The 11,125-nt window shown below is 48.1% G+C and overlaps 1 protein-coding gene across 3 annotated transcripts; it reads left to right on the top strand.

Annotated features, from left to right (window-relative positions):
- The first annotated feature begins 366 nt into the window (after nt 1-366).
- Nucleotides 367-10,007, top strand: MCFD2 (multiple coagulation factor deficiency 2, ER cargo receptor complex subunit). Of its 3 annotated transcripts, none has more exons than XM_070477895.1 (4): nt 367-645; nt 5,905-6,065; nt 7,023-7,182; nt 8,521-10,007. In XM_070477895.1, exons 1-4 carry the CDS (start codon nt 382-384, stop codon nt 8,647-8,649), a joined length of 714 nt encoding a protein of 237 aa, XP_070333996.1. In that variant the 5' UTR covers nt 367-381; the 3' UTR covers nt 8,650-10,007. The 3 variants fall into 3 exon arrangements, with proteins under 3 accessions (XP_070333996.1, XP_020731833.1, XP_070333995.1); XM_070477894.1 differs by having other exon boundaries at nt 611-717; XM_020876174.2 differs by lacking the exon at nt 5,905-6,065 and having other exon boundaries at nt 543-645.
- The last annotated feature ends 1,118 nt before the right edge of the window (nt 10,008-11,125 follow it).

Genomic DNA, 11,125 nt, shown 5'->3' with positions numbered 1-11,125 from the left:
TTAGAGATGCATCTTAACCTATCTAAGTATACCTGAAGTACAGGACGTTCTGTTTTTCTCCATCCTAAAATTGGCCCCAGGGCCCACGGTTGGTGAGCAACTGCAGGGGCTAATGGCTTGATCCTGATAGAACTGGAATGGCAGGCAACAATTTTTTTCTTTACACTATTATCTTTTTTCCTAACTTGCTGTCAGAGAAACCCAGGAATCTGTAGAGGCGGAGGTGGTGGTGGAGCTGAAAGCCAGTCTGGACGCCAGTTGCATCCGCCATCCAACGTCCTCATCCTACTACATTCCTGGGGGCTTCCGGGCTTGCCTAGCCCCTACGGACTTGGGGGTTCAGGTGGTGGTCCAACCCAGGATCCAACCGAATGTCGCCCTATGGAAGGCAGACAGAAGAAATGCCTCCGCCCAGCCCTTACTGGGCCTGAGCCCGTTACACGTGGAAGCACCCCAGCGGCCCGCCGGATCCCGCACTGGTCAGAGGCGGGGCCAATGGGCGGGCAGAAAGGGACGCGCGTGCGCACAGCGGGTCAGGGAGGGGGCGGAGCAGAGGAAAAACGTACTGAGGACGGGAGCTGGCGAGGTTCATGCTGGAGGGCTTCGCGTCTGGGGAAAAACTGGTGGCAGCTGGAAGCAGCGAGGGTGAGTGAAGCGGGGGCCTCCTGCGATCCGGCTGCGCCCTGTGATCCCTGTGGCCCGACCTTGGAGGAGGAGGTCCGTGGGGGCGGCATTCAGGAGTGTGCAGCGGGGCGGGATCCTGGCGTTCCTTCGGGGGGTCTGGGGGCTTCTGGCTAGGGTTGGAAGGCAAGAGCGGCCTGGGTGGAGGTCTCGGACCCCGAGCCGCCTCGGGAAGCTAGCCGACTAGGAGCAGAGCCTCCCTCCCGGGGCATATGCCGTAGGGGCTTTAAAGCCTGATGGGACGGCCGGGGTCGATCTCCGCGCTCTTGGAGGACCTGCGGTGGACCTGCGCGCGGGCCTGAGTCGTTGCTCTCCGTCTGCTCCTGGTACCCCGTCTCTCTCTGGGAGAGACAGTAAACAGGTCCTGACGGGGGCCGAGCTTGGCCAGGCTGTACCAGGGGAACAGGGAGGCGGGGAAGCCTGTATTCCTCTCTTGTATCCCCTGTGTGGCACCGCCATCCATCCAGATGCCCAAGCAGAGACCTGCCCATCATTGTCACCTCTTGCACGCTTTACCCATCCACATCGAACCCATCACAAATCTCTCCTGGCTACGCCGACTTCTCCACGCCCAGTTCCTCTGCTCTAGCAAGTTCAGGCCACCATCATCTCTCCCCTGTGCCCCTTCTTCATCCTCTGTGCTTTGTTATATATTGGAAAGCCAGAGTGATGGCCTTAAAACCGAAATCTGATCACGATCACCAGAACCCTCCCCCCATCCCCTGATCTTCCTTCTGTAGATCCCCATTGCTCTTACAAGCTCTTGAACATCGCTTTCAATGCCCTTGGTGACCTGTCTTCTTTTTCACTTTACTAACTCATCCATCTCCACTATACTGTCTTCAACCATATTGAACCCTTTTTAGTTCCCAGATTGGACCAAGTTCCTTCTAGGCTTAGGTGTTTGTTACAGCATGTTCGCTCTACCTGAAGTACTATCCTTTAATTGAAAAAAATCATACTTCATATATTAACCCAGGTAGGGGTTGGGGCTATTGCCATACCCCACAGCTGTCCCATTTACTAGTCTTTTCCACTGGGCTGTAATCTGTGTGACAGGAGCCTGTCTGGTTCTTGTCACACGGATTATACTATCCTCAGACATACCTGTCCTCAGAACCTTGTGCAGCCCCAAGCTGTTTGGTGAAGTTGTTTTGTAGTTTAGTCACATCCAACTCTTTTGCAATCCCATGAACTGTAGCCTGCCAGGCTTCTCTGTCCATGGGATTTCCCAGGCAAGAATACTGGAGTGGGTTGCCATTTCCTTCTCCAGGGGATCTTCCCAACCCAGGGATTGAACCCCATGCCTCCCGCATTGCAGGCAGATTCATTACTGCTGAGCCACCAGGGAAACCCAGGAAACAGTTTAGTTAAATGTATAAGTGAAGCATGGCAGCTCTCTCCGAAATGAACAAATAGGTCAAGTTATTAACTGCCGGCTTCTCCAGAACCAGTTCTTAACCCGCAGCCCATGTAGAGGTTTCTTTGTCTAGGAACTTGGTTCTTCCCTTACTTTCAGTCCAGGACCATGGCAGTTTTAAATGGGAAAGTACCAGTCAGAGTTTTTCCTTGGCATCAACTCTGGGTACAGGTTGTGTGGCTACTTTGAGTCTGATTCTTAACTGAGGGTGGTAGCATGAGAGAAGAGTTGCCTACAACTGCTGGGAAGAAGGCTGGCTCCAAATTCTTCGGTGCTGATAAGACTTAAGGACACAAAAAGAGTGGGCCAGGTCAAACCACTGCTGGGAGGACTCGTGGGGGAAGTTATTTTTCTAGCTTAGGTCAGATCCTCTGTGATAGCGAACAACACACCTGGGTTCCAGGGCCCAGAGCCCTGATACAGAGTGAGGGCATGCTACGCCGGGTGAGCTCAGTTTTGTGTTATAAATTCACTAGGGTAAAGGAGAGACAGAGAAAATAGCTTCCCCGTCTTCACAGAGGGAGGGAAAGAGAAAAATTACGGAGAACAGTATGTGACCATATGTTAAGGCCAAGTGAGTATGAGAGACCGCAGACAGGTCAGAGGAGGGAACAGTTGGTTTTGGCTGAGAGAACACAGAGATGACATTTGAATTGGGCCTGGAAGGAAGAGGGAGGATGGACAGGTGGAACCAGTGGGAACAAATGCCCTAGGACTGGAAGAGGCTGCTGGAGCCGGGAGGAAAGCCCTGTTAGAGTCAAGACCCTGTGCGAGCCAGCCATCAGTGGTCTAGCGCTTCTCCCCAGAACTCCTGCGAAGGATGTCTCAAATTCAGAAATCTCTCCTCCTTTGGATTTTTCTCTGGCCTAACCTTTACACTTTCTGAAAGGCCAGTGAACCCAGGAACTCCTGGGGTTTATCTGCCAAGCTCTTTGCTTATGGCCTTGAGCTAAGTAGTTACAGTGTGGATGATGCAACTTGTTCTTTTGGCGGAAGGGGTTGCTAGTATTTCCTTTTCAGTGTGAGCAGTATGGTTTGTCAGGTGGCAGTCAGATTCCCTGATCTTCTTGTAGCACTTGCTAGGGGGAGTTTCTCTTCTGTGTTTGCAAATTTGGCTTTTGTTATGGTCTCGAGGTTAGAAATCTGGCACAGCAAACCAAAATGGGATAAGCCCCAAATGGATGGTTCTTGGCCTTTATCCTGTCTCCTTTGAAGAGGGGATAATTTGGACTCAAAGTTACTCTATTACCAAGCACTTGGTTGCTTTTGGTGTTATGCCAATAGAACCTCTCCCCCTCACCCTACCCCTACCTGGTATACTAAGTATCCAACCACATGGTTATAGGAGATGGTGCCATGGGTCTGTTGATCACTGAGCTCTATTATCTGATAGATAGCGCCAAGACCAAGTTTCATCCTCAGTTACATTGACATCAGAACCTGGCAGTGTATGGGTGAGGATGGTAACCCCCCAGCTCCCAAGGACTATGGCACGAAGGCTGAGAACCACCAGCCTCTCTGCAGGAACTGTGCCCAGTGCTGTGAATGTGAATCCCGCCCCCAGCCTCACAGAGCCCAGGCCAACAGAGGGCACCGAGAGGTCCTCAGACATGTTCACGGGCCCACGCACAGCTGTTGTCAGCAACAGACAGGACCCTTCTGAAGGGAAGCACTTAGGAGCATATGGGAAGACTGTCTAAGCCAGACTTGGAATTGAATAAGGTTGCTGGAGAAAGAGACATCTAATGCATTATGAATCTTAAAGGCTCCCCCCTCTGGTCCCTCCTGTCCCAGAACTCACCAGTGTGTGGTCAGAACAAGCTGTTCTTCTCTGGTTGGGGCAGTCTTTGTGGAGAGTAACCTGAGACCTTGATTTCAGGTACCAGGTAGAATGGCAGTGGCCTCATCAGTGTCTGGACACTTCTATTTGGTAAAATTGGGATGTAGTTTCTGGCTGTTCCTAAATTATTTTCTAGAGATGAGAGTCAACCAGAATCCCCCTTTTTATTCCATCCATATAGAACTGGAACAAAATTATGGGATGAATTGCATTAAATATATATTTGTAAAGGAAAAACGTGTTTATAGTAGAAATTTTAGAAGCAATGGAAAAGTAAAGAGAAGAAAAATATAAGTCACTCCTAATCTCATAATTCAGAAAGTAATCTTTGTTAATAGTTTTTAGTCTTTTTTCTGTGTATGAGAAATATACGTACATTGTTTTGTTTTTTACAAAAATGAATTTTTTTTTTTGGCTGCACCACGCAGCTTGTGGGATCTTAGTTCCCCAACCAGGGACTGAACTCAGACCCACAGCAGTGAAAGCACCGAGTCTTAGCCACTGGACCATCAGGGAATTTCCCCCAAATGAATTGTTCTTTACAGACTTTTGTAGCCTGCTCTTTTTCATTTGGTGTGTATTGAACGTCTTTTTCTGCTATGAAATATGACAATTGCATTTTGATGTCCCTATTCAGTCATGAGACTCGATGCTTCTTTTTACACCTAGAGGTTATATATCCCAGGGACCATTGTCTCCTTAAAGGAGGGTATACTGCTGATATCCAGCAAAGCAGGTCTGGGAAACTTTCCTAAATATTGTGGAGATGGCATTTTCCTAGGGTCCCGCCCTCCAGAGCCTCTTGGGGTAGGTGAGAGGGGCCAGAACACCTCTGAGTAGAGGTCTCCTGGCTGTCCTTCAGCTTTTTTTTTACAGAGGTCAGTCTGTAAGCCCTGGAAGGATCAGGACTTTCAGTATAATAGCAGTTGGGTAAGGCTGCCTGAGCCTTTGGGGGTGCAGGTGGGAACAAGGCGGCCCTGCCTTCGGGGAGCTTGCTGTGTAGCCAGCTGTGTCTGCATGTTGACTTTGACTCCAAGTCCAGCCAAACCCCGGAAGTGCTTGATGGAACCTAATCCCTGTGGAGCTCTCCTCCCTAGTGCTCTTCCACGTGGCTCAATTACTTGCCTCCCTCACAGCCCTGGGAGGTGGATGAGGCAGGGGTTAATGTCCACTGCCGTGGGCCTTGATCTAACCCACCCGTCGTTTCCCTCAACCCCTGTCTCTGGTCTCACTCTGCCTAATACCTTCCCCACTGCACTGCCAGATGAGCCATTCTGAAACCATCTGTGCCCTCATCTCCCTCAGCGGCTCCCATTCATCCCCAGGCAATGTCAGCCTCTTTGGCCTAGCATGCAGAGCTGCCTCCAGCATGGCCTGGTTAGCCTCTGCAGCCTGTTGCCCACTGTTCCATCCACTTCATACCCTCTAAGCTCACTTGGAGTATCTCTCCCACTTGTCTGCACCCACCCTTTTACTCACACCTTCCATTCATCCTTCAGTTCCTGCACGTCCACTGCACACCCCTCTGTCTGGACCTGCTGAAGTGTCCCCATGTCTGTTAACCTCTGGCCTTCTCTAGTCCAAAGGACACTTCGTCCTCTGAACTCTCAGGGGGTTTCATCTTTCTTTAGTACACCTCACTTTCTGCCTTGATTCATGCTCTCGGCAGGAAGTATTTCTCTCACCAGACTGTAAGCTGCTCGTAGGCAGGAGTGCTCTCCAGATCCCGGTAAGCTCTCATTGAGCTGCTTGGCATTCTGAAGGGGCTTCAGGAAAGCTCATGGACCCACCAGCCCATTTGAGTGACGGGGACCGCCATCCTGCGGTCTAGTGGCAGAGCTGGCCAGTTCTCTTCCCCCAGCCCTGCTCCTTCACCCAGTTCCCCGGAGTGTGCTGTGTCAAATCTTGAAAGAGCCTCAGTTATGGTGTTCTCGTCTTCACCTTCTTGTTCCCCACCTCCCAGGTACCGGTGACCATGAGATCTCTGCGACTGCTCAGAATTCCCTTCCTGTGTGGCTTGCTCTGGGCCTTTGGTGCCCCGGGGGCCAGGGCCGAGGAGCCCGGGGCCAGCTCCTCCCATCACGGCAGCATGGGCCTGGATAAGAACACAGTGCATGACCAAGAGTACGTATTCAGCCAGGGCTGTGGTCCAGGGGCCTCCCCGTCTGCAGCTGCAGCCAGTTACAAAGGCACATGCTGTCCCCTTTGCCTTCTACTATTTGTACAACCCCTTGACATTTTCCCAAGCGTGGTGTTTATTCCTTGTAGCCCCCTGTAAGTCCAGGTGTTCTTTTTTTGCCATGATATCACAGATGAGACCCAAAGAGGATGAATGGCTTTCCTGAATTCACTCTGTCTCTCTCTTTCAGCACAGACAGGCAGATAGACACAGACACCAGCAGTAGTGGCAGAGTCCAAAACAGAGCTAAGGTTTCTTGCTTATGACAAGATCTTTTTCTTTTTTCTTGGCATGTTCAAACATTGCATCATTTGTTGGAACTTTTACCCTGGGCCAGTTAGCCTCACACATTCCTGCCTACAATTCCTGGTCTATTATTCTTAAATTACTTTAAGAAAAAAAAAATTAATAGCTCCCCCAACAATGTTAGGTAAAGAACCTGCCTGCCATTGCAGAAGACCCAGGAGACATGGGTTCAGTCCCAAGGTCCGGAAGATCCCCTGGAGTAGGAAATGGCAACCCACTTTAATATTCTTGCCCGGAAAATTCCATGGACAGAGGAGCCTGACGGGTTATAGTCCAAGGGGTCGCAAAGAGTCGGATACGACTGAACATGCACACACACACCCAAATGTTATAACCGTATTCTAATAATAAAAAGGAAAAAGCACCCATAATCTTGCCAGCATAACAGATGAACTGTTTGATTTTTTTTTCCCCCTACTCCTTTCATGGCCTTGCCTATGTCTATCTTCTTGGAGAGTGGTCTGCCACTGTTTCTGTTAGTTTTTTTGGGATGGATGTACTTGAAGATCTTGAACTTTTCAGAGTCCTTAAGATTTCAGCAGGATCCCAGCCCAGCATCACTGCCAAGTGGTCTGAGCTTCAATGTTGGTCTTTAGGCATATCATGGAGCATCTCGAAGGTGTCATCAACAAACCAGAGGCGGAGATGTCCCCACAAGAGCTGCAGCTCCATTATTTCAAAATGCATGATTATGATGGCAATAATCTGCTTGACGGCCTAGAACTCTCCACGGCCATCACTCATGTCCATAAGGAGGTAGGTCGGGCGGTGGCCCAGGGGGCAGCATCTTGGAGGGGCCTCCCTCTGGTGACTCAGTCCCTGCTCTTGACGACTTCCCCTATCCTTGTGCAACACTATTACTGCTTCTCCTTTTTCTGCTCACCTTCAGCTCTGCCTCTTTTCCTGTTCAGAGGGCCTTCTCACAAAGGGTGACCAGCTGAGGCAGAAGTCCCAGAGCCTGCCTTGGATCTTTAGCAAGTGCCACTGGCATTTCCACCATGTGCCAGGGTCTGAGAACTAGCTGAAAGGCATACCACATTCAAAAGGCAGAACTGGAGAGAAGTTATATCATTTGGGAAGAATGGCCAGTCTGGGCCAAGGGATCGAGGGATGTGATGATAAGTGGGGGTTTGGGTGATACAGTATGTGGTCATGTCCTTGTTATCTCTAACTTGAGGTGAGGAAACTGAAACTCAGATCTTATGCCTCCAGATCTAATGTCTGTTGCATTTGACCACACCGTAATCTCAAGAGAGGAGGAGAGGCAAAGTTGGGAGGGGTGTGTGCTCACACCGGCTGCCAGCTGAGCGGGGCTGTGTTTGCTCTGAAGGTAGCGGGGAGCACCAGCGGCTTCCCGCAGGAGACAAGCGTGGCTAATGCAGTGTTGGCTGTGGGAGGCAGACTGATGGATGCTAGCAGAGACTGGCTTTGATAGAGGAATCGGGGTCCAGCTGCCCTGGCAGGCGAGGATGGTGGTGGGCAGGAGAGGAGAGGGTCGGGACGTGGGAGAGGTGACAGAGGACGAATTGGCCACAGATACGAGCAGCATCAGCTCAGCCCTTGGCAACGTGAGCCCTGCCACACCCGCTTCTGGAGCAGAAGTGCCTTCACCTCAGAGACTGTAATGGGGTCTACTGGTCTGCAGTGCCTTCTTCCTCTTGTCCTGACCCCCACATGTCTAGTGTGGGCTCTCGCCACTTTAGCAGAGCTGACCTGTGGGAGGGCCTGGGCTGCGAGCTTTTCTTTAGGATTGATTTGTGGGTCCTGGAATCTATGAAACTCCGAGTTCTCTGTAAGCCAGACCCAGCTTTCTACAATGAACATGTATGACTTTGGTAATGAAAAAAGAATGAAAAGTATTTTTTAAAACAAATCAGCAAGGGCCTACTTTGATTGCATTGTCCTTCTAACTGCCAAATATCATTTTTAAATTGGGTTGATGTGAATTGACTCTGGATCTAACATGTGGCTTATGGATTTACTAGAAGCAGAAGTACTACATTTGAAGGAGTCTATGGACATTTTATTTTGGACATTAACCAGGTGCTTTCAGTAAAAGATGCAGCTCATCATGGTGTCATTTGTACCTTGTAGGAGGGAAATGAGCAGACACCAATGAACGAAGATGAGTTGATCAACTTAATAGATGGTGTTCTGAGAGACGATGACAAGAACAATGATGGATACATCGACTATGCCGAATTTGCAAAATCCCTGCAGTAGACCCGATGTGGCCATCTCCCAGTTAAATGCAAATCTGACCCATTATAATGTGATCGGACACTTTCCGTAATGCAAAATAACTCATTTCCAAAATACTGCTTTGGTATTTTGGCAAAAACCTGTAGCAACTTGTTACACTGGGGTAAGAAAGAGAAATCAAGAGAAATAAAAAAGCAGAGGAATGGGACCTACTGTAGTCCCCAAGTACTGTTAAATATCTTATTGGACAGGGCTTGATAAAAAAAAAATTGGATGATTGGAGCTGAGCACTCAGGAACTTGGATGGAGAATGCTGCCAGGCTCTTGGTTTTAATTCATGCTACCTGAAAAGTAAGACAAGCTTTTGCTAACTGGACACACTTTTCAGTAACTGAAGGAATGGAATGAATGCCAAATGTTTCCCCTGAGGGCATCCTGTCTCTTCAGAGGAACGTGGTCAGTATTCTGTAAAGTTCCCCTGGCCTAAATGATTACTTGTTCTGGTCAAGGGAGTATTTATTAGGCTATTCAAAGCCACAGATCAGAAGAATGTCAAATAGTTGAGCTAGCTAGAGTCTAAGATTCTGTATCTCCTGACACTTTGGGAACAACACACCACTGACCTAAGTGATTCACCTTTTTCAGTTTTTCAATATTTTATAATACTACTGCCACATCCTTACACTATCTTTTATGTCTTTTTCAACCAAGGAGAGACCTCAATTCTAAAAGTGTTCCCTACTTCTCATCATTAGCAAACATTTTAGCTTTCTAGGTATTTGTATTTAACTCTTGTTTCTAGGGTTTTGTTTTTGCAGTTTAGAAACTCTTAAGAATGTAAGGACTTTATCCCTTCTGCTTGATACAGCAGAGGTGAGCTACCAGCCAGTCTAGCCTAAGTGAAAAGTGAAAAGATTCTTCCCCAAGCACAGTGATTAACCTAACACACATGAGATATAGAAGGAATATTGTTTAAATTACCTCTTCTGCCTGAGTACGTGAATTCTTTCAGATCAGTAGAAAAAGAAGCCTAAAAACTCTTAACAGTGTGAATCTCAATTGTAATTCACAATCAGAAGTGGCTGCAGATTATAAGTTGGTTTATGGAATGTGATGGATATGCTGTGATAGGAAACCTGAAATGATGGTTGAATGGGTTAAAAAAAAAACTGCATAAAATTTTCTGTAAGATATATAGACTTATTTTCTGTACCAAAGTATTCTTATAAGAAAAATAAGTATTTGTAAAAATGGTCTCTTGTGTCAGGTATTTGTGCAATCAGAGCTGAATTGTAAACTATTCTTGTAATAACTGGTTATTTTGAAAGATTTATATAATGAATTCTGGATATATGACCAATAAAACTGATGAAATGAAAGAGCAGTTGATTTTGTCCACATAGGCCTCTTCTCCTACCACCCAAAGGGTTGGTTGGTTTAATGCCCATGTTTGCCCTCCCTGGTACTACCTTGGTCCTTTCTGCAGGGGTAGATCTAGGATTCACAGTCACTTTCCTTCTGTAGGCATTTTTTTCCTCTGTATGAAATCGCTTTTTGGACCTTCCTTCTCTGGCCAAGTTCAGATTATGACGACATTGTCTAGGAAAATACAATGTTTTCTCCTTGCTTCTCAGTGACTTTTTTCTTAGCCAGAAAATTTAAATTAGATAGCGTTATTGAAAGCACCCTTGGCCCAAGCAGGAAGCGCAGTCTCCCCTGGATTTTTGGAAATGGCACTTTGTTCTGCCAGTTGAAAGGAGAGCAAAGGAAGAAGTTAGTTACCATTGCCTCCCTGACTCCCATCCCCTGCCCGAGACCCCTGGGTCTTGCCCCTCTTCATCCAGAGCTGCCCTTCTGGATGGATCTAGTGAGCAGACCCACGGTTGAAAGAACCTTGTACTGTTGGCAGCTAGGAAGTGAGGCAGCTGGAGAGGAAGAGGCAGATTCCTACAAGGTAGAGTCACCCGGTTAAACAGACCTGGCTTCACTTTGAAATTATTCCACACTGGCCTTGATGGTTAGCCTGCCTTTCCTTATAGGAAATTCCCTGTGGGAGCACCCCCCCCCCCCCAACCCCAATCACTGACTGGTCCATACTTCCCCATCACGGCCCCTTTATCTCCTTTCCCCTACGTGAGATGTTGGCCGTCTCAGCCCGCCTCGATTTCTCAGATTGTATAAGGAACATCTCTGCTCCTTAATTTCTTTATCTCTAAAATGGAGACAAATACACCTGAGAGAGGCCGCCTTATAACACAAGCTTTGAACTCAGAGCTGAGTTGAAACCCCAGGCCTGCTATGCTCTTAAAGTTCTCTAACTTTCTCATCTAAAGACATGGTGAAATTTATCCACAGAGTGGTTAGAAGTATCAAAGTGAGGGAAAATATATATAAAACATCAAGCAAATGGCCGGCACAGAGTATGAGCTAAACAGCATCAGTCCCCTCCCTGTTCCTTAGCCTGGCTGAAGTATCTGGACCGCGTCTCCCTGAAGAG

The sequence above is a fragment of the Odocoileus virginianus genome, chromosome 2 (genome assembly GCF_023699985.2).
Source record: "Odocoileus virginianus isolate 20LAN1187 ecotype Illinois chromosome 2, Ovbor_1.2, whole genome shotgun sequence".
Lineage (NCBI taxonomy): Eukaryota > Metazoa > Chordata > Mammalia > Artiodactyla > Cervidae > Odocoileus > Odocoileus virginianus.
This window is presented reverse-complemented; position numbering and strand designations above follow the sequence as displayed.

What these genes read in the sequence shown, in the direction of transcription:
- MCFD2 (XM_070477895.1), top strand. Translation starts at nt 382, where the DNA reads ATGGAAGGCAGACAGAAGAAATGCCTCCGCCCAGCCCTTACTGGGCCT. An exon ending in AACACAGTGCATGACCAAGA is followed by an intron (nt 6,066 to 7,022) that starts GTACGTATTCAG and finishes GTTGGTCTTTAG; the next exon opens with GCATATCATGGAGCATCTCG. An exon ending in TCACTCATGTCCATAAGGAG is followed by an intron (nt 7,183 to 8,520) that starts GTAGGTCGGGCG and finishes TGTACCTTGTAG; the next exon opens with GAGGGAAATGAGCAGACACC.